Raw genomic sequence first — 24,105 nt, forward strand, 5'->3', positions numbered from 1 at the left:
ATGATCTTATTGAATGGCGGGGCAGGCTCGAAGGGCTAGTTGGCCTACTCCTGCTCCTATTTCTTATGTTCTTATATAAGAGTAAAATGCCTTTGGATTTTCCTTAATCCTATCAGCCAAAGCCATTTCATGCCCTCTTTTCACCCTTCTAACTCCCCTTTTTAGCTCCCTCCTACTCTCTCTATATTCCTCCAGCGCACTCTCCGTTCCCAGTTGTTTCGACCTAACATATGCCTCCTTCTTCTTCCTGACCAAGTCTTCGATACCCCCTGTAATCCACGGCTCTCTAATCCTGCCTTTCCTATCCTTCCTCTTTGCCGGCACATGCTTTTCCTGCAACATTATCAGTTTGCCCTTGAAAGCCTCCCACTTACCAACCGTGGACTTGCCAGCTAACAACCCCTCCCAATCAGTGTCCTTCAGCTCTCTCCTAATCCGGCTATAGCTCGCCTTCCCCCAGTTCAGCACCCTCCCCTTCGGATGGCACTCATCCCTTTCCATTTTTATCCTAAAGTAGACAGACTTGTGGTCACTGTTAGCCACATGTTTGCCTACCTCAACCTCAACCGCCTGCCCCCGGCTCATTACCCAACACTAAATCTAGTATAGCCACCTCCCTAGTTGGGCTAGTTACGTACTGCTCCAAGGACCCTTCCAACACACATTTTACAAACTCCTCCCCATCCATACCCCCAGCTCTAGGCACCTTCCAATCCACTCCAGGAAGATTAAAGTCACCCACTACAACCAACTTATTCTTTCTGCGCCTATCTAAAATGCCTCTGCAAATACCTTCCTCCACTGACCTTGGGTTGTTGGGTGGCCTATAGTATACCCCTAGCATCGTAATCTCTCCCTTTTTATTCCTCAACTCCACCCACAGCGACTCAATCCCTAACTCCTCCATATTATCCTCCCTCTGCACTGCTGTGATGTGCTCCTTTACTAACAGTGCCACCCCTCCACCTCTCTTCAACCCTCCTCTGTCACACCTAAAACACTTATACCCAGGAACATTCAGCTGCCAGTCCTGCCCTTCCTTTAACCACGTCTCCGTTACTGCCACCACATCTAACTTCCTCACAAACATCAAGGCCCTAAGCTCATCCGTTTTACCCGTCACACTCCTCGCATTGAAACAGACGCAGTCCAACCCGCCAGGGCCACTCAGAACCTCCTTCCCCCTGATAATTTTCCTTTCACCCAAACCTACCCTATCACCCAACTCACTCCTGACCCCAGTGTCTAATGAGCTATTAGTCTCATCCCCACCCCCCTCCCTATTTGTTTAAACCATCAGATGTGGGAGGGTGGCAAATGGTAATCATCAGGAAGTTTCCTTGCCCATGATTAACCAGAAATTGCAACTTTATTGAGGTCCAGAGTCAGTGTCCCTCTGCTGTCACCTCTGCTGCGTCTATCCTCCAGCGGACTAACTTTTAAATAAACTTTGCAGTTTACTGAATTAATTGAATTTGAATTCTCCTAACTTTACCAGTGGGAGTTGACCTTATTTCTCTGGAGCCTAGCCCAATAACATTATTGTTCTGTTACCTTTCTCTCTAACATTCCATACTCTTCGTCTTCTTTTAAAAAGTGATGAAATCACAAGTGAATTAGCAAGATCTACCTCATGAATAGGAGTTTGTTAGCTCAGTTGGCTGGACGGCTGGTTCATGATGTAAAGCAATGCTGATAGCCTGGGTTCATTTCCCATCCAGGCTCATGTCAATCATGAAGGCGTGCCTTCTCAACCTTGCCTGAGTGGTGAGCCTCAAATTAAATCCCAACCAGCCAGCTCTGCATTTCAAAAGAGAGAGCTGCCTATGGTCATCTAGGACTATGGTGACTTTGCCTTTTACCTCATGAATGTAATAAATTCCACATTCAATGTCCATTCAATATACATAGCATGAGCTTTTGAAACATTTTGATCAGTCATATATCTTTACAACTTGTTTCTGCTCTGACCATTAACCCCATTATTCGTGTAGCTTCTGTTTGTCAATTCTCTTCTCCCATTTTGGTATTAAGATTATGCTATGCAAAATCTTTCTCTTCAATTGCATTTTACCTTCTACAAAAAAACCTATTAAATTACAACATGATTTAATAGTTTCTTTCTTCCCCTCACCTACTCATTAAAAAAAAGGCCCCAGCTTGAGTATTTTGCGCAATTTTGGAAGTCCACAAGAGAGACAGGAAGATGAGCAGTGAAGAATAATCCGTATATAGCAGTAGTGGTGAATGAGATCCCAGCCCAAATCTTCAGAGCAGCAATTGTAATGAGTTGTTTGCCACTGTGCTTGAAGATTTTCCCGACTTAGCCCTGTTACACATTTTTCCTGGGATCTTCTGATCCTGACTGTCGCAGAAATATGCAATGCAGCATCCTTTTGCAACTGCAGTGAAGTGGAATAGAATCAGAGGAAGACAGGATGTGCTCTTTTTTTAAGACACTTGCTGCCACATGGTTAGTTTCAAAGCCAAGTATTTGAATGTTAATCATTGGATCAATTAATGGGGTAAGTAAGTGAATGAACGAGTGGATTGATGAGTATAGTTGGTAGGTGGATGAGTTGATGATTGGATTGGATTGGGTCGAGTCAGAGAGGTAATTGCGTGGTTGGCTTTTTCAAATCGGGAGGCAGATAGGTGGTCGCGAGGGGATGGGGTAGTAGTTGGGTTAGGTTGGGTGGTGGCCTGGTGGTCACAGAGGGAGGTAGGTGGGATTGAGGTGTAGTAGGCTGGTTGGGTAGCCAGATGTTGAGTCAGATCAGGGATAGTCAAGGATGGATAATCGAGTGGTCGGAAGGGATGGGGGGGCGGTAATTTGGTTTTAGTTAGAGTGACAGTCGGCTGATTAGGGGGCTAGATAAGTGGTCAGGTTGGGTTGCGAGTTGTCAGATTGGGGGGTAGGCAGGCGTTTGGGGGGGAGTCAAGGGAAGTCAGTGGGGCAGTTGGGCAGCTGGGGAGAGATTTGTTGTTTAGCTACTGGCTATTAGACTAGATTTTAATTTGTTTAACGTTTCCTGGGTGGCTATTCAGCTAAATACTGTAGAACTATCAGATGTTTCCAAATCTAGCTCAGGGTCGGAAACATTCGTAGAGGCGTTTCAGAGAGTAGGGACCGGAAGTTTAAACTTCTCAGGTAATTATTATATGGTTGTATTATATGAAATTCTTCAGTCACTCTTAACTCTGCTATTTTTAAAAATGGTTGAAACTGGCATTAGTGTAATACCTGGAGGAAAACTTGGAATTGCTGTTTAAAATTGTTTTTTTCCCTTTTTTCTTTCATTGAGCCTAATTGCCCTTGAGCTGAGTAACCATCTCAAAGGACAGTTAAATGTCAACCACATTATTGTGGGCCTGGAGTCATGCCAGATGGCAGATTTCTTTTGTGAAGAGAATGGGTTTATATGACAATCACTTCTTTTAATTCCAGATTTTTATTGAATTCAAATTTCGCCATCTACCATGGTGGGATTCGAACCCAGTTCCCTGGATTACTAGTCCAGTGACAATATTACCACACCACTGCCCATATATTTTTGTTATCTGTGTAATTTGCAAACATACCAGTGAATGTACTAATAATTCTGAACTATTTCTCTTTCCTTCTATCTACAACCCTTTTCCTTAATGCTGCCGTCCTCTACAATGGGATATTTTGGTGACTGATTCAGAATGGATGATGCTGAAGCCTGTTTTATCCTTAGCAGTCGATATGAAGTTGACAGGACAGCTGCTGTAAGTTGTATTTATATAGAGTTGAAATGTATCGTGCATTTTACAAAAAGAAAGGCGGGATGGATCAAACTTGATGGACCCAATGATCTTTTCTCTCCTGCTGTTCTTATCCTGACCCTTTCTGCCCACTGTAATTTAGAAATGTTTTTGACAGGGTCACATTTGCAGACTAGTCAGAAGATTAAAAGTTTGAGGGGTTCAAGAGAAAGGGCTCGATCCAAAATTGGCAGAAAGCAAAGGAAGTAGTTGGCGTGTATTTTAGTGAATGGAAGCTGATTCCAGTGGGGTTGCACTTTCTGTTTCTGATATATACATTGATGATTTCAAATTAAGTATAGAGGGCATAATTAAAAAGTTTGCAGATAATACATAAATTGGCCAGGTGCATGTTCATGAGAAAGGAAACTGTAGAATCTATGAAGATGTCAGTGGACAGGTTAGGTGATCAGAAACATGACAAATTAAATCCAGTGCAGAGAAATGGAATGTCTTGCATTGGGGAGGACAAACAAGGCAAAGGAATACAAAGTAAATATAAAATGCTGAGAATGTAACAGAACAGTTCATGTCCACATATCCCTGAAATAACAGTCAGATAGATATGGTGATTTAAAACCGCATACTGGACACTTTCATGTATTGTCCGAGGCTTAGAGTCAAGGTTACCAACTTCATGAAGTCAAACAAATAGCACTTTTCTGTGGAACTAGGAGTGGTGTGATGACTATGACAGCAGCGGTAACCACTGGTAACCAAGATTAATTTAAAAGTACAACACCCAATCAGAAGATAAAGAAACATTTAGCAGGGAAATTAGGCCTGGTGGCAGGTTTCTGCATAAAGATAGAGCTGCAAGGATCAAAGTCCAGTCTACAGCTAGGGGATAGACACTACCATATTGACAAATACAGCTTCTTGAGTATTTGTTTTTCTTGCCTGAAGCTGGCACTAAAGCCCCTTAGATGTGTAAATTGACAGCTGAATTGCTGTTTCAGGATCCCTTTTTATGAACCGCGACGAAGTAGGCGTTAAACATGCTGTTACCTGCTTCATAAATGGGACACACTAAGCTTTTCTTTTTTTCACATCTAGATTTGAAACCACGAGGAGCAGTTGTGTTCCTATCTTCTGCCTGCACCCTCTCCTCCCCAATTTCTGACCCACCAAATCAGCTTCTATTCCAGACTGCTTTCACAATGAATGCAATCTGACAACTCCCCCTTTAAGCAGTTTCAGACTCTCACTGAATTATTACTTGAAAATCACTTTCCAAACTACTTTCTTTTATGCTAATGAAAAGGAATGCATAAATTTGATTATATTAGCATAACTTTGTTTAAATTATTATTGTTGGCATACTCAATTGTGACTGGAATGGATAATTATTATTTTTGGTTATGTTTCCGATTATTGAACCTTTTTTTGAAATGAGATATATTACTGCACCTGATAGAGGAAAATAACTTTTCCCTACAGCTTAAGAGTAAAAGTATAATAAGAAAACACATTATTATCTTTTGAAATGGTTTAAGCTTTATCATTTATGATGCCTTCACTTACAGCAACTGGAAACATGAACTACTCATCTGTCATAATTTTGCTTGATAATTTGAATGGTTATCCAGATGGGAAAGTACAACTAATGGAGCATTATGAGATTAAATTGTGGTAAAATGGCCTCAGTAATCCAAATTATATTTGCTAATGCTTTACTTTTTTTTATCTCAAAATGATAATGTATACACAGAGATCCGTTCCCTGTGGGTCTTCAGAAAGGATAATGCAATCTGTTTAAGCCACAGAACTTCCTTAATTGTGTTGCATGGTGCAGAAATGACATTGGTGTAGAAAGTCAAAATTTCAATCTTCTCTATGGAAATGTGTGCTGGAATATTGTGTGAAGCTCATTGGCCTATATAGGAATATAAAAGCCAATGTGACTTGTGATGCCACTAATTAGGGTTAATAGCGAATGAGCTGCTGTCTCGTGCCAAGGCACCTTACTCATAGTATCTCTTGCCTTGGAACTGCCTCTTGCATTAAAATATAGAACATGGTTATGCCTATTGAGAGGTTTTTCAAGCTGTTTCATTGTTATGGACACTTGAAGATGAAGTATGTTTTTGAAAAATGTCAGGTGCAAGGAGACTGATTGCACTTGGTTAGTTATAGCACAGGTGTCATTCAGGAAACTTCAAAAATAAGAGCTCTGATCAAATGCCAGAAATTGCTGCAGTGATAAGTTTTAAGTTTATTTATTGGTGCCAGAAGTAGGCTTACATTAACACTGTAGTGAATTTAATGTGAAAATCCCCTAGCTGTTTCACTTCGGCGCCTGTGTTTCGGTACACTGAGGAAGAATTTAGCATGGCCAATGCACCTAACCAGCACTTCTTTTAGCCTGTGGGAGGAAACTGGAGCAGCCACAGGAAACCCTTGCAGTCACGGGGAGAATGTGTAGATACTGCACAAACAGTGAACCAAGCCAGGAATCGAAACTAGGTCTCTCACACTGGGAGGCAGCAGTACTAACGACTATGCCATCATGTTGTCCTGACATCAGGTGACTTCTGGCCTTGCTGCAACTAAATTTGTGGGTGTAAATCTTTGTCAGGGCCTTAGTTGTGTAAACCTATGATCATGCATGAGCTATATCTTTATGTGCTGGGTGGGGCTATGTCAATGATTAGCAGAATATTTTGGGAGTTAGATGTAGTAGGAACCATTACAAACAGATGAGGAAATTTGTGCATGATATTTTTTCAACATGAAACTGGAAGAAATCAGTTACTGGCAAATTCTTTTGCAGAAGAAAAGACACAGTAGCTCTTGCACAACTTGGCTATGCCATAAGGTTTCAGGAAATTGCAGGGCAACATTTTTGTTTTATATTACCGGCAAATTTGCCAAATTAAAATGTCTCACTGATGACACTTAATGACAGTCTCATTTTGAGTTACACTAGCTATCAGAAACTGCTCAAGTTTAACATATGCATCTTTATTTCCCAATGGAAAGCTAAACGTTGTTTACAGCATTATGTTATACATATTCATGAAGAGGCAGCATTTCCAAATTCTGCGTTTCAGGGTAATTTCCAGACGCTTTTATTCATCAGATGTGCATTGGGTAATATTCTGTCTCTCAATCAATAATTATTTCTCATTTACTTCTGTTTCATGAAATCTCATTTCAGTCATTTGGTTGTAGTTTGAACGGTAACTTAAGTAACTTTAGTAAAAATCTATCGATAATTTATTCTTAATCATGCATCATAGCTAGATTCTGTTGTATAAATTTGCGGATTTTAAGAGTTTATTATATTGGGAAACATTGCAGATGCTCAGACCCAGTTTGTTGTATTTTAATCTGAAATAAAAATGAAGCATTTTGCATATTTAAATCTCCTGGTGTTCTGAAGAGAATGCCATCAACTTCCATCTACTTTCTTTGGTCATAACCATCTCATAAAAGACGGATTCAATCCTATAAATTGGAAATAGATTACCTTCAACATGTGTTTCTTCAACTGCAGCTCTGACATAATTCAATAAACCATTGAGAGCAAAATATGGGTAAACAACAGATGATGACGTAAAGAAAATCTTTGCTGCTTTACCATTTTAGTATGGCACGTCAATAGATCATTCATCTCTGCTCTGTCCGAAGGCAGGTCTGTGGCTCATTGTCTACTAATGCTTCGTCCTGAGATGCTTTCCTTCACCATTTTTGTCAGTGGTGGTTTGCCATTGTCCCCCATTCTCAGGGGCAGAGTGAGAATGCAGATCCCAACTCTACTTCAGCTAGAATGGGAATTGAAGTCACATTTGTTGCTGTTAATTTGAACCGTATGCTAACCGTGTAGCCAACTGAACTAACTAGCACCCAAACAAACTGGCAGCAAATGGATCATATTGCTATCCCCAGAAGTTCAAAATATTCAGACTTTTAGACTGTGCAAGTTGGAGCTTCAATGAGCATGATTCTTACTGCTCCAATTGTGTTTGTGGATTGATAGATTATTGCTCTCAGCCATGATTATTGTGTAGCAGTGAGTGATGTGGCATTATGGAATGTATGTATTTGTGAGCAAAACATGTTTTCTAGCCTTTTTAAATGGTACAACAATATCTCACCCCATTTTCTTTAAGAAAATTGCCTCAACATCAATATAACAGTTCCAGTCATTCTCCATGTCCAAACTAAAGAAGATTAGGAATCAACTTTTATAATTAAACTGTATACTTTACAAATGTTTATGTAGTTTGTTTACTTTTCTCAAAACGTGATACATGGTATCTGATAGGTGGTAGAGTGTTGTGCCTTCATCTCATGGATTATCACTCTCGGTGATGAGTTGGCATGCTTTATGAGCATTGATGAGTTTCACCCGTATATATGCCTGTGCTTCACATCCAAGCTTGTTTCTGGAAATCATGAAATGTAAACAATCTGTGGTGAAGATTCCATTGAAGACACATTCAGATCGCTAGTGGAGGTAGCGCTTCCTATTGTTTACATGTTTACAGAAACTGAGATACAATAGTTGTCTGGACAGGTCAGCGATTGAACTCCCATAAAAATGTGTGTGGAGGAAACCACATTATCACAAGAAGGTACAAATTCATCCCTGTAGTCAGTCTGGCTTACAGAAATTACAGGGGGAAGACATCTCGCCCAGCAAAAGGAAACTGTCATCTGATTGACCAATATTGCCAGATTACTGGCTGCGTTCACGCCTATTTTATCAGGCTATCCATTGATTGCTTGCTGAGAAGGCATCTGTACCTCTTTGTCTTAACTGAATCAAATTAGTGATGTGACCAGTATTGGTGATGATACATTCATTGGGGATGGATCGTTACAGTTTAATCTTTTAACTCATGTTTCTTTTGTGACAACAATCAGGATGCGGCAGCTGCGAGCATTATTTCTCTCTTGGTTTGTATTTCAGAGTGAAATTGTAACTCTGAAGCCTCTGTAGTCTTACTGGTGCTATACACAAGATTTTTCTTGTAGATTTGAACAATGATCAATTTCCATTGTAAACTTTCTTCCAATGTCTTACATTCAAACATGATTGTCAAAAGCTCTGTTTGCATTTCTGATCTTAATTGATGTTGGAGCTGATACCAATGCTATCAGTTTTTCCTCTTGTAGAAGGTGTACTCTGAGTTTGGTTTTCATAGAAGCATCTTCTTGCAAAGTTTCCCTCTGTTGTCACTATGACAGACTTGTCTCTTTGCATACTATTTCTTTGAGTTTGTTAAAGCTCCTCTCATATGATTCTGACCACTTGTACTCAACACCTTCTTTGATCAGCTCTCAAAGGTTTGCTGTGTGTTCTGACATGTGAGGTATGAAAGAACTCATGTACCAGATCAAGCCAAGGAAACTTCTCAGCTCTTTCTTGTCTCTCAGAGCTTCCATCATGAAGATGGCAATGACTTTTTGAAGGCTCACCTTGATGCTGTCAGGGGTGTACATCATTCTGAAGAATCGGCATTCTGTTGCCTTCAGATGTATTTGTCTTTGTTTTGTTGGTCCCAGCATCTTGGTTCTCCCTGTGGCTACATGTAGATGGTAGTCATGATCTTTATCGTCTATAGACCATATATCTAGATATCATCAACTATGTTGACTGCTGCTTTGCATCTCCTGTATCTCTTGCATATCTGTTTTCTGTTGGAACGTGTCCTTGTTCACTTTAGGACCAAAAGATAGAGATAGGAATTTGGACCTGCTGAAGGAGGTACATTGCATTGTCCAATAGATCTTTGACCAATTTCATATCAGTAAAAATCTACTTAAGGTCTGTATGTTTATGTATGGAACCTTCCATGTTCAAGATACTGTGAGGTTTAATAGTTTGCAATCAGCATCAATACTTATGATCAGTATGTCAAGCTCATAAAGTGGAGATGCTGGCATTGGATTGGTGTTGTGAGACTTCATACCAAAATCATAAAGATAATTTTAACTCCAGTTCCATGATCTTTGGTTTTTGATCAATGTGTTAAGTCGCATTCAACAAAACATGATAGCAAAGCAAGTATCCAAAGCTTAGTTGCATCTTAAAAACACAAAGTTATACTTGTTCATGGTTAGAGCATTGGTAACACTAAATAATTTGGATCTATTGTGCCAGAAGACATTGCAGTACTGAAGATATATTTTCCAACCTTCTTTATTCTACTTCTCACTTCCCCTGCATTCATCTATACACCATATTTTCAGAATCAAGACCCCTTGAGTTCTTTTCCTCCAGATTTCCATTAAGTACAGATGAGAAAACGCTGGTGTCAGATGATGATTTCTAAGCAAGAGGTCAGCTCTTATCACCAACCTAAGTTCTTTTCATGGTAGCCGTGCTCTTAAAGTCCTGAATGTTTTAAATGTGTTAGAACACAAACAAGAGTGCAAGAAGATTAACCGCATTGGCTCCCCAAGCGAACATATGGTTTGATTTACTATGAACACAAATTTACTTAGTCTCTTGATGGTTGTCCTTTCGAAGTTAATCAAGTGGAATTTTGGAATATGTGTTTACTTAAAACCTGCATTACTTCCCTTTCACTGGTTACTTTCCACATCAATATATTGGTAAGTATCATAGAATCCCTACAGTGCGAAAGCCCATCAAGCCTACACTGATAACACTCTAACCCAGGCCCTATCCCCATAACCCCATGTAATTACCCTGCTAATCCCCCTAAAACAATGGAGCAATTTACCATGGCCAATCCACTTAACCCACACATCTTTCGCACTGTAGGAGGAAACCTGAGCATCTGGAGGAAACCCATGCAAACACTGGTAGACAGCGACCAAAGCCAGGAATTGAACCAGGATCCCTGGCGCTTTGAGGCAGCAGTGCTAACCACTGTATAATTCCAATAATTTAAGTACCCTGGTGATTAGAAGATTTTTTCAAGAAAATCATCCCAAAGTATTAAATGACAGACGTGTGCGTTTAACTGCTTATTTGTATCGCCACACTCGTCATACAGTAATTACTTGTCATTTCATCTTCCCATTTCTGTTCACAACAACAAAGAGACTTATTTATGTTGCATTTTTTTTTAACTCAGGATCACCAAACCATTCTGAGGGCATGGGCTGTCAAAGACTTTGCACCAAAGTGTCCCCTCTACGTTCAGATACTGAAACCTGAGAATAAATTCCATGTCAAATTTGCAGGTAACTTGTTTAGAGAAATGGAATAGTTCTACAAATGTAATAATTCTGCCAGTTAAGTTGATGCTCTCAATTCAGTAACTAAATTTTTCTTTACCTTTTTAGTTAGAGAAATAATGTTGTAACTTTTGATTTGTTGCTAGATGTTGACATGTAATGCATTATTTTCAGTTATGATGCAGTTTCAAATTACTGCAACTAACTAGTTGAATGAGCGATGTGACATAAATGGGGAGGTGGTGGTAGAGTGGTAATGTCACCAGACGAGTAATTCAGAGGTGTAGGCTAATGATCTGAGGACATGGGTATTCATGGCAGCCTGTGGAATTTAAATTCAGTTAATAGAAGTGGCATTGACAAGCTAGTAATAGTGACCTTGAAACCATTGTCAGTTGTCATAAACACGAATCTCGTTCACTGCTGTCCTTTAGGGAAGTAAATATGCTGTCCTTTACTTGGTCTGCCTTCAATGTAGCATGAAATGGACATCAAGCCACTCAGTTCTATCAAGATTGCTACAAAGCCTATAAAAAGAAATGAAACTGGACTGATCATCCAGCATCAATGTCGGTGCAGGAAGTGACAATGTCAAACCCAGCCCTGTTTCTTTACGTATGTCTAGTGCCTTGAGCCAAAACTGGGAGAACTGTCCCACAGACTAGTCAATCAACTGCCCAATGTAGTAATACTCTCAGAATCTTACCCCAGACGCTGCCATCATCATCCCTGGTACGCCCTATCATAATAACCAGATAGATCCACCAGAGCTGATGGTACAACAGTGTACAGTGGGAGGAAGTTGCCCTGAGAGTTCTCAACATTGACTCTGGCCCCCATGAAGTCCCATGACATCATGTCAATTATGGGCAAACATCCAACTGATTACCACCTACCTCTGCCTACCACCACTGTCAACCACCCCCCTCCTCCACCCACTCCGCTAGATGAACAATCAGTATTCCTCCATTTGAACATCACAAGAAGCACTGAGGATGGCAATGGCACAAAATGTACTCTGGGGAGGGGGGTGGTGGGGTCTTTAAGAAAACTTGTCATTTTCTTTTGTGTTTTTACCATCATCCCATTTGTATGTCTCAGTCTTTATTCTACTTCCAGTGCAGTGATTTAAATGTGATTTATGTTTACTATGTGAATATTACACACACACACATATATATATATATATATATATATGTATAGATAATATAGTATTATATTTATGAATTGCAATGTTAATTATTTTGTTATGGACTGGGATGCCACATTTGTAAAATTATTTGTTCAATGTCAGCGAGCTTGTTCATCAGTAATAATTACTGACAAACTGAAATCTCTCTTGATTGAATAATTCCAACATTTTCAACCTTTTTGCTAAAGAGTGAGACTAGTGGATGGTTAACTTAAACTTGTATGACAGTGATCTCTGTGCAGTTTCCGTTGGCAAAAACTGCAATGGTTCATCTTCTGGTGGAGAAAGGTATCACAGACAGCAATTTCTGATTTCAGTGCTTAACTGCATGTTTGAGTGTTAGATGCTTCTGTAATTTTGTGCAGTAATAAGGGTGATGCTGACAGCCTTGCAGCTGTCAGTACAGCAAAAGCTGGGCAAATGTTTATTGCACTAACATTTATGCCATTGCATCATCATTTTGTGAACAAAATACAGGCTGGAATTCTCCAGCCATTCACAACCCGCTGCCAGTGAGCAAGGAGAATTTGGTGCTCAGTCAAATCTCCATTCACTGCAATGGAGTGAGGTCGGAGAACTAGAACCACCAAATTCTTCTTCTTAAAGCTAGTTGTTTAACTTAAAAGTAATGGAGAAACATAAACTTCTTGTCATTGTTGATCTGCTTTGAACATAAATAAGTTGCTACACTGAGTATTGTGCAAATTGGACAACAATGGGTAACCAATTATTTTGAATACTTAAGACATAATAACCAGCAACTATATAAATAAAGTGATTATGAAGATTTTTTCTACAGTGAATTCAATATCATGAGCTACAGTTAAACAGTGTGCATTCAGTTTCCACAACAAATAAACATTCAGACACTGAAATCAAAGCAATTAAAATTATGAATGGAGACACGTTAACCCTTCTAAAGAAAGCAGTCAGATACTGCTGGTGCTATTGTGGCTGAACAGTAGTTTACAATAACAGTGGGATAATAACATGAACAGGAATGACTTTTACAAAGTGTATATTTTCAGCTGATTTTTAAATTTTGTTACATGTTACTGCTTGAGAAGAACACACAGTAAAATGTTATTGTCTTGAATAACAATTCGTGGTTGCACTGATGATTCAGCTGCGAAGCATCAAAAATATTTTTAAACATTTCTGTTTATATATGTTTGCCAGTTATTTCAAAGCAAATTTACTTTCATCTTTATTTTTAATCAGATCACGAACCTTGTGGGTGGGCCCTGGATAATGAACGTTTAAATACAGGACAATATCTGAAACTACCTTCGTTAATAGAGTGTTATTCCTTCCTGAATGCGAATGCATTATAGTTCGCGCAGATTGACTTAATAGCCACAGTTATAATTAACAGAACTCTAGAGAAGTCTTCACTGTACTTAAAATTCTCTCTGCTTTCCACCTGTAGTCTCCTCTCCATGGAAAAACTGTTGAAGGTGCTTCCCCCGGCAAACGTGGTATCATTCACATGCAGAAATTGCCCAAAGTGTTGGCTTGTCTGACAGATGTCCCCTGCAATGACCTTGAAGAATTCTGTTGTGTAGAAGCTTATTGTCATAGTAATAGGAAAAACATTTCAATGCTTAATATTATCTTATGTAACTTATGCTGCAGCAGACAGCATTGCTTAGCCACTTTGTCTTCAGTGAAGCCAAACCAGGTCTGATTGGTTTAAGGTGGGGCCTGTTGGTAAAACCTCCCAAATTACTCCTATTCAGGCTCTCTGTTTTATTTTCCAACCTTTGTATAGAACTTTTTAACACAGTCCTTTCTCACTGCATGTGCAAGTGGATAATTGGTATGGAATGAAGGGCACCCACCGTTAGGGCTATTTGAAGCAAACTTTCAAGGTGGATTGGTAAGGATTGTTAAAACTAGGCCAAGACAAAAAAGAAACTAGTATTAGATCCCACATACAACCCAATAGATGACAAGCTTTGTCAGCTTATGTTTTTTTTCCCATACTTCTTCGTGGTAGAGGGAGTGAGTTACCATTCTGTGGCCAACTTGAGTTGTAGTTGTTTGCTGTGGTTCATTGGCAGCATCTTGATTGTGAGTAAGAAGGCTGTTTGTTCAAGCCCAACTTCAGTGATGGGAACAAAAATTCTAGACAGATTCACCATTGCTGCAGTGAGAGAGTGCTGCATTGTTGGAGGCAACATCTTTCAGATGAAATGTCAAACTAAAGCTCCATCTACCCTGACAGGTAGGCATAAAAGATGCCGTGACCCTGTTTGAAAAAGAGCAGGGGACTTCTCCATGGTGTCCCATGCTTATTGCTTAGCCAACACTTCAAAACAGATTTTCTGGCCAAATCACATTGCTGTTTGTGGGGTCATGCTATGCATAAATTGGCTGCTGTATTTCCAACTTTAGAGCAGTGAGTACATATCACATATATTTAATTGACTCTCAAGTGGTTTTGGATGGCCCGGGTTTTGAAAGGTGCAAAATAAATGCAAATTCTTCCCTTAGTATTGGGAAGTTGAAAAGAGAAGCTGTCATACGGGGTCACTATTCAGCAGCAGGATAGTAATGCCACCAAGATGAGAGACTGCCAAAAATACAATTATATTCCTGTGATCCAACAAAGCTGACGTGACAACAACACAAGTAGCAAGATGACAAGGTTGAAAAATTCCCTGGTATCTTCAAAGAGATTTTGTTAATGAGACGTCACCTTGCATAAACACAAAATAATCTTGCATTATTTCACTGGACACATATATAAATCACTCTATATTTAGCTTACTAGATATGACACTAGTCTTCTGATGAAGAAGTACTGTCATATTGTGGTTTCAACTATTACATCTTTGAATGGGTTCAGTAAAAGTAACAGGCAGTAATAAGAGTTAAGACACAGCTTGCGCATATTTTGCAGACCTGTTAAATTGCACTGCCGTATAAGGTAGAAAAAATGACACAAAATTTTGCTATATCTATTGATATTAATTCTGGAGTAGCAAAGTGCTATATGTTGGATAAGATTGGTTCCTAACGGTCTGTGAGACAATTTACACAAGAGCTTGTACAGGACTAACTGCAGATTTGAGAGAGGTGGCATAGAACTGGAAATGGACAACTGTTTTTCATAAATGCTCACAGGACCTCCCTGACCCTGGATAGCTGGATGATTTGAACTGTGTCCACATATTATGATGGCAATTCTCCCAGCCCGCTGCAGTCCTTTAGGGTGAAAGGTGGCTATTCAAGAGCCACGGCCTTTGCACGTCCCCGGTAGCTGGATTTCCAACACCGTCAGTTAGGCGCTGGAAAGTGTCACGGAGCTGCATCAGTTATTTAGTAATTTTAGTACTATTTAAATCTGATTAGTAGGCCTGGACTGAATTCTCTGGGCCCACTAGCCTTTTTCCACCACCGAACCCCCCCACCCCCCCCAACCCTCAAAGCCCTGCCAGAAGTGTTTCTCTCCAGTGGGGTTTACAATAGCTCCCCACTAACAGGAGCCTGACCTGCTGGAGTGAAGGGGAGGCCATTAAGGCCCCCTGGCACTGCCCAAGGAACAAAGTGCCTCTGCCCAAGGGGCATTTTGGCACTGCTTATCAGGTAGTGGCAAAGGAACAGAGCTGTATGGGGGTGGGAACTGTGGGGAGCAGTTGGTGGAGGTCCCACTGCCACTCTGCATAGGGATACTGAGCACAGGGTTGCGAGACCAGTGATCGAGGCTGAGCATCGGGATGGGAGGGATAGCCTGCAAAGTGGTGGTGGGGGGAGTGGGGGGGGGGGGGGGGTTGGTTGTTGGTGGTGGGGGGGAGCGGGGCAGAAAACCAGGACTGCGAGGGAGGGGATCAGGGCTAGGCGGGAGGCGGGAGTTTGAGTTGGGTCAGGAGGTGGTGGTGGGTTGAGGCTGGCCCATACATGTTCGCAGGACCAACAATCCGGCTGTGGCAGGGCCAGAGTGGCAGTGCTGCCAGAGTCGCGGGCCTGGCCACCAATCGAACTGGCCAGTGATCGGGCTACTGGGCATGCGCCGATCCCGGCATTTGCAGATCAGTGTGTGCGCAGTGACCTGCTCAGCGCTATGCTGCCAGCGTATCCAGCGAGAACAGTCCCTGCACAATGAAGTTCAGCATGATTCATGCTGAGGCACTCTGCAGTGCACAGAGTGTGAGAGATTCTTTTTGAAACTCCTGCTGAAAAAGCCAACAGGATTTACTCCAATTTTCATGCAATTTTGATACTTAGGAATTTTTGGGAGAATCCCTCCCATCATCTGTTGCCAAAAAAGACCAAAGGTGTATTCACACAAAAATAATGGAGTTCAAGGGCTTAAAGTCAACCTTTCTAATCCTTGACTCTAGCCAAAGAACAAGAAAAACAAGTTATATTGATTTTAATGAAATGAAATATCCCAAAGCATTTCACATTATAAAATAAAATAAAACACTGAGACATATGAAGAGACAATTAGCTCAGTTGACCAAAATATTGGTCAAAGAGGTAGATTTTAAAAAGTGTCCTTGAGGGAAAGTCCTTGAGAGGCAGAGAGCAACATGGAGGCTATTCAAGAGCCTAGGATCTGAACAAATGAAGGTCTAGCTACTAATAGTGAAGCAGTTGTAGTTGGGAGTGCATGAGAGACCAAATTTAGATGAGTCCATATATGCTCAGTGCTTTTGGGGTTGGAGGAGATGTTATGACCCCGGCTTGAAACTTTGAGGTGTGTTATGAAGATAGCCTAGACCCCAAGTTTTTATCTTGAATTTGGCATGGGCGAGTACAAGATGTTTCACTCCATGTATGATTTAAATGACTTACTAGGAAACATTTATCAAACAAAGATTATTTAAGAACACAGTTAAAATATAATAAAAATTAGCTTAACTTTTACCAATTACCAAGAATCCACTATAATGTAGTATAAATCTTAACAGCTAACTATGAAGTTTCAAGTAAAACAACACTCCATAAACATATATCTCTTCTTTAAACTTGGCACAAAAAAACAAGTATGTTCACATGATGCTGGATTTTGTAGCTTGCTAACACCTGTTGTGAATTAAAACGCTAAGGCTTTCCAGTCCTGGAACTTCTGGCATGCCTCTGGATACATAGAGAGAAAGAAACACGCTGCCTTCTTCCAGTAACTTCCAACAGCAACTCACAGACAGCAGAATTTTAAACTCCAAAGAGAGAGGAAACAAGAGACACTGCTCTCTGTCTGCAGTCCACACTGCATCTGAATCAAAACTATAACCTTGGACTTCTCCTGTGGCAAAAACTATCCCCAGACATCCCCTAACCTGTCAATCATCCCCAAATCAAGCCACAGTAAATAATCCCAAGGGATCATTAGATACCCCAGAACATTGCATTAGCCCAGATTGAAATAAACATAGAGCCCAATTTTGCCATTTTCATTCTAAGTGCTGAATTTGGGTGCAATTCAGATCTGACTTAGAAATCTGCTTTCAGGCGTCCCCATTAGCGCTTAGCCTGAAAAGAAAATCGCAAGTCCGAATTGCACTTTGAGCAGGACTTAGCGCACCCGAAACGATCAGAGATCTGAACTGTGCATGTACAGTTAGAAGAATAATTGAAAATCACACCACTGTCACATTGCTCCCTGGCCGAAAAAAGCAGATAAAGCGGCTCGGGAACGGTGGCCCCCACAGATATCACCCTGCTGCTACAACATAACTTTCCTTCTTATCCACCCGCCGCCACCCCCCCCCCCACCAACGTTACCCAGACTGATCGTGACTCCCTGCCCCCTTTCTGCCCCTTTCACCCGCAGAGTGGCAGCGGTCCCCACTATCCCCCTCCCTACCACAGATCGATCTGGCCTCCTTCCCCCTCCCCCAACCAAGCAATGATCTTTAATCCCTCCCCCCGCATCCCACCCCAACCAGATAACGATTAGGCCTCCCTCCTCCCCCCAACCAGAGATACATCTGACCTGCCTCCTCCTTCCTCTCCTCCCACCAGAGAATGATTGGGCTCACCTCTCCTCCCCTCCCCCCCCCCAACAAAGAGTGATCTGCCCTCCCTCCACCCACACGCCCACCCCCCCCACCAGAGATACATCTGACCCTCCTCCTCCCCCTCCCCACCAGAAAATGATTGGGCCCCCCTTCTCCCACACCCCACTCCCCCACCAGAGAATAATTTGGCCTGCCTCCCTACCTCCCCCGCACCACCAATTTGAGTTGGAGACCATTGGAAGTTCTGAGCTTACCTCTTCAGAAGCTGGAGTGCCCGAAACAGACTTTGCCGAGCATGTTTGTTTCGCGTCCAATCTGGATGCACGAACGCGATGGTAAAGGGGGAAATACTGGTAAAGTTGTGTGGGCAGGTCATTAATTGAATTTAAATGCAAGCAAATGCATTTAAATCACCATTGCACCCATACCGCACATCGGATTGTGGTCATTTTCAGGCCTTGGTAAAGTGGGCAACTGCACAGACACGGGCGTGAATTGCATTAATGGCCTCATGCCCAACTTTACCACATACACAATGGTAAAATCGGGCCCATAGTGTCCATTATATTGCTTCAGTAACAATTAGAGGACACTGGTTATGGACAAAACGATGCCAAAATAAACTACCAGGGCCTGTTTGAAAAAACAACAGAGAAACAAAATTAAAATACATTTCTTAAATGCACAATATCGTCATAGAGATTACAGATGAATGGCAGTGTCATCGGATTTGAAAACCAGGATGAGAATTTTAAAATCAAAGGTTGCTGGACTGGAAATTGATGTAGGTCAGCAAAACTTGCCACATTTGCAGAATTTTGCAGAATTTTGGATTTCCTCAAATTTACAGAGGGTGGAACGTGGAGCACCAGCTGGGAGCATGTTGGAACAGTTGAGTCTAGAGGCATGGGCCAGAGCCAGAATGAGTTGAGTTGGGGTGAATTTGGGCAGTAGGTGGTAATAGCATTCTTAGTGATGGCATGAATGTGTGGTCAGAAGCTCAACTCAGGATCAAATGTGATACCAAGGTTACAAACGGATTGGCTTGATCCCAGTCTGTTGCCAGAAAGAGGAATGGACTCAATAGTTAGGTAACAGTATGTAAGGCAGACTTCCCAGTATTTAATTGGAGGAAATTTCTGCTCAGCTAGCCCTGGTTGTAAGATAAACAGTCTGATAATTTAGCAGCAGTGGGGATTGTCAAGTGAGGTGGTGACAAGGCAGAGCTGAGCGTTGTCAGCCAGCATACATGTGATAACAAATGCTGTGCCTTTGGGTGATGTGGCTAAGGGACAGCATGTAGATGAGGAATAGAAAGAGGCCAAGGATAGATCTTTGGGGGACACCAGTGGTAATGTGGTGTTGGAGCAGGGCAAGGAGCAAATAGTGCAACAATCAGTGTAACGAGCTAAACGATAAAATACTGAAGTTGCTGGAAATCTGAAATAAAAGCCCAAAAAGTACAGGTCAGACAGCATTTGTTGCCCACCCCTGCCCTTCCATTTCAGAGGGCATTGGAGAGTTAACCACATTACTGTGGAGTCACAAGAGAAGAAGGTAACACTGTAGATTCAACAGCCTGTTGTCAGGACTGGTGTATGTTACCAATTTTAAAATGTCAACTTGCTTATCCCAATTGATAGATATATAGATATTTATAAGGAAGTGATGGACTTCGATTGAAGAACCATTTATCTGGCACTGGAGTTTCATGGAGGAGTCGGGAAGATTGACTGGGCAAACTTCATGATGTGGTCGACCCACCTCCTTAAAAAGAGCCCTACTCATTGTATATTTGCTCGGGGGGTGGAATGGTGTCAAGCAACTCTGAGGTAGAAGCAGAAGTGGTTTGATGCAGGACCAGGCTATATTGATCCAGTTTTAAAGATGAATGTCAGGGTCTCAAACCTTGACACAACTAACCACCCCATATGCCCTCTTCTGTGTCCCTTATATTCCCATGTCCACTTCATAATTCTCCATAACCCCACACTTCTCAATTCTCCTCTATACCCTCCCTGCTCCTTCCATGACTGCTTGTATTCTTCATAGCCACTCACCCAGTCTTCACTGTGGACAGACCTCCATGTATGAAACGGAGATGAAAATAATAAATTTCCGAAATGTAATTTATTAACCAATCTTGCTCAGATGCATATTTTGTTAACAAAAAACTTCTATTCATAAACCTCACTAAAAATAATCCCCTTGAGTGATCAGTCCGTTGTAAAAACAAGCTTCTATTGCACTAACCACACCAAAGGCAATCAATCCTTTAATAACATCATAAAACTGTCAGTCAAAATGTGACCACAGGCCCCTGTAGAAATAATTGCTTCTGGACCGTTTGAAAATTAGCCAAATATTCGTAATTGGCTCAGATATAATAACACACCCTGGGAAATGTAAACATGGAGTCAATTGAAACTGAAAAATCAGAGGCTTTTTAGTTACTCCAGATATCCTGTCAATCAAAGCAGTCCAGGACCATTTGGGGCTTTTTTTCCACTGTGAAACTTGCTGAAAGTTTATTTTTCATTTTAGGCGGACTCTTGACCTTTAAATACTTCAGACTATTACACTAGAGATCCCAAACAGTATTTTCTTCAATTTTGAATGCATAAGAGCACTTAGCCAAAGGGAAAAGCAAGCAAGATGCATCTCACCACTTATTACAACACTTGTCAAAAATGGTCAAAGTATATTTGCAGGGCCGAGACCTATAATTAATCACTGGAGTAAAACACCACTAACTCACAATACTGCATCTAACTCTTGAAACTAACCCTTTTTTGTGTGTTTCAAAGCCTGTCAAGGAAAGAATTCCAGAAGCCGGCAATTTTCTTTCTGGTTCCTGACTTTGAACTGGGGATTAACCACTGTTCACACTCCTCAGAGCAGCTGTGAACCTCTGAAAGGTCCCAACTCCACTAACCCAAGACTGGGGTCCAAAGTACCCACATTTGCAATAGAGCCAGGAATGCTGCACGTAGGTTGACTAGCTTCTGTACCCTTACCCTAAAAAATTGCTGGAAATCGGAATGGGATTGGAAATCCAACGATTAGCTCCTAACTCCTGTCCTAACTCAGCAAAAATTGAGGCCATTATATGATCAGTTAGACTGCACTGTAACCTGTTCCAGCCCAAGCGTGTCGGCCAAATTTTTGTTACCTGTCCTAATAACCCCTTTTTTGGCCCCGTTTTTATTTGTGATTGATTAAGCTCCTGTGAAGTACCTTGGAATGTTTTACTGCGTTAAAGATGCTGTATAAATATACATGACAATTTACTTAATCAGAACACAGCAAAGTTATATTTAGAACATTAGCACTTGAATGCGGATTACAGGGCAGTGTTCTAAAGAATGTGGAGGAACAGAGAGATCTTGGGGTTCATATCTACAGATCTCTGAAGGTTGCCACTCAAGTGGATAGAGCCATGAAGAAGGCATATGGTGTGTTATTGTTTATTAACAGGGGGTTTGAGTTTAAGAGCCATGGGGTTATGCTGCAACTATACAGGACCCTGGTAAGACAAAGAACAAAGAACAAAAACAGCCCGGGAAACAGGCCCTTTGGCCCAACGAGCCCGCGCCGCCATCTCAACATCACCAGTCCCCCTCTCCACCCATGACCCTTGTCTAATGTTTTATGGCCATCCAGATTGAGGGAAACTGATTTAGGGACAATTTATTACTGCCAGTCAGCCTAACAGCACATCTTTGGGCTGTGGGAGGAAACCGGAGCACCCGGAGAAGACCCACGCAAGCACGGGGAGAATGCGCAAACTCCCACAGACACCGGCCCAAATCCATGTGTCTGCACAGCAATCAGTGATAGTCACTGAGCTGTCGTCTTGCGCAGTATCTAGTCCAGTTTAGGCACACACGGACGACATGAAGCACTAGGCCAATCTCGAACAACCAAGAGCAGCCCAAGTATGACCCATCGCGTGTAGTTGGACACAAGGCAGACCGACTTAAAACCTGTGAATGAAAAGGGAAAAAAAACATTGTTATTGTGCCATATCCATTTACCTTACCAGGGATGCCCCAATGCTAATGACCCTTATTTAAAACAATCTCCTATATCCACCCATCTCCAACACACTCATGTGCCTATCTAAGTTACTCTTAAATGACACTAGCATGTTTGCCTCCACCACCTTACTTGGCAGAGCATTCCATACCCCCACTACCCTTTGTGTGAAAAACCTCCCTCTAATATCTGTGTTATACCTCTCCCCCTTCACCTTAAGTCCATGGCCCCTTGTCCTATGTGTCTCTATCATAGGAAATAGCTTACCTCTGTTTACTCTATCTATGCCCTTCATAATCTTATATACCTCTATTAGATCCCCCCTCTGTCAGCGTCTTTCAAGGGAAAAGAGCCCCAATTTCTTCAATCTTTCCTCATACCCCAGTCCTTCCATACCAGGCAACATCCTGGTAAACCTCCTCTGCACTCTCTCCAGAGTTTCCACATCCTTCCGGTAGTAAGGCGACCAGAACTGGACACAGTACTCTAAATGCGGCCTAACCAACGTTCTGTACAACTGCAACATTAGACTCCAGCTCTTATATTCTATACCCCTTCCTATAAAGGCTAACATACCATAGGCTTTCTTCACCACACTCTCTACTTGCACTGCCACCATCAAAGACTTGTGCACTTGCACCCCCAGGTCTCGCTGCGATTCTATACTCCTTATGGGCTTACCCTTTATCATATAACTCCCCCCTACATTATTCCGGCCAAAATGCATCACCTCACATTTATCCGGATTAAACTCCATTTGCCATGTATCTGCCCAATCAACCAGCCTATCAATATCCCGTTGTATTGCCAGACACTGCTCCTCACTGCCCGCCAATCCAGCCATCTTGGTGTCATCAGCAAATTTGCTGATCACACCACCTACTCCCTCTTCGAAATCATTTATATACACTACAAAGAGAAGAGGTCCCAGTACTGAGCCCTGTGGCACACCTCTAGTGACTAGAAAAGGACCCCTCCACTACTACTCTCTGACTCTTCTTTGCAAGCCAGTTCTCTACCCATCTAGATACCTGACCACATATCCCATGAGCTTTAATCTTCTGTACCAACCTACCAGGAGGGACTTTGTCAAACGCCTTACTGAAATCCATATAGACAACATCAACGGCTCATCCTTCGTTGACCGTTTTTGTCACCTCCTCAAAGATTTCTACCAGATTCGTAAGGCAAGACTTCCCCTTTACAAAGCTATGCCGTGTATCCTTAATCAGATCGCAACGCTCTAAGTGCTCATACATCCTATCCCTAAGAATCCTCTCCATCAACTTGCCTACCACTGACGTGAAACTCACCGGCCTATAGTTACCTGGGCTATCCCTCCTACCCTTTTTAAACAACGGTACCACGTTCGCTATCCTCCAGTCCTCTGGGACCTCACCTGTGTCCAAAGAAGAGACAAAGATTTGCGTCAGAGGCCCAGCAGTCTCGTCCCTTGCCTCCCTAACAAGCCTAGGATAAATGCAATCGGGCCCCGGAGCTTTATCGGTTTTAATGCCAGCTAAAAGCCCTAACACTTCTTCCCTCGTAATCGATAGATCTTTCAATTGGTCTACCGCTCCCTCGATGACTGTACCAGACATCAAGCCCCTCTCCTTCCTGAATACCGACGCAAAGTATTCATTCAGGATTTCCCCCATTCCCTCTGCCTCTAAGCACAATTCCCCACGTCTGTCCCTGAGAGGACCGATTTTACCCCTAGCCACCCTTTTGTTCTTAAGATAGGAGTAAAACGCCTTTGGATTCTCCTTAACCCTACCTGCCAAAGCTATCTCATGCCCCCCCTTTGCTCTCCTAACTCCCCTTTTGAGATCCCTCCTACTCTCTCTGTATTCCTCCAACGCTTTTTCCGTTCCCAGCTGCTTAGACCTGACATACGCCTCTCGTTTCTTCCTAACCAGGTCTTCTATATCTCTAGTAATCCACGGCTCTCTAATCCTA

At 41.9% G+C, this 24,105-nt stretch overlaps 1 protein-coding gene across 3 annotated transcripts in view; it reads left to right on the forward strand.

Moving 5' to 3' along the window:
- LOC145348394 (potassium channel subfamily T member 2) overlaps window positions 1-24,105 on the forward strand; it is a 693,657-nt gene that overhangs the window by 342,744 nt on the left and 326,808 nt on the right. For all 3 annotated transcript variants that reach the window (XM_080196607.1, XM_080196608.1, XM_080196609.1), the window contains exons 12-13: window positions 3,690-3,753; window positions 10,845-10,953. In XM_080196607.1, the coding sequence (XP_080052733.1) occupies window positions 3,690-3,753; window positions 10,845-10,953 (173 nt within the window). The remainder of the gene's footprint in view (window positions 1-3,689; window positions 3,754-10,844; window positions 10,954-24,105) is intronic.

This window comes from Carcharhinus amblyrhynchos, chromosome 9 (assembly GCF_965287045.1).
Source record: "Carcharhinus amblyrhynchos chromosome 9, sCarAmb.v2.hapA, whole genome shotgun sequence".
Lineage (NCBI taxonomy): Eukaryota > Metazoa > Chordata > Chondrichthyes > Carcharhiniformes > Carcharhinidae > Carcharhinus > Carcharhinus amblyrhynchos.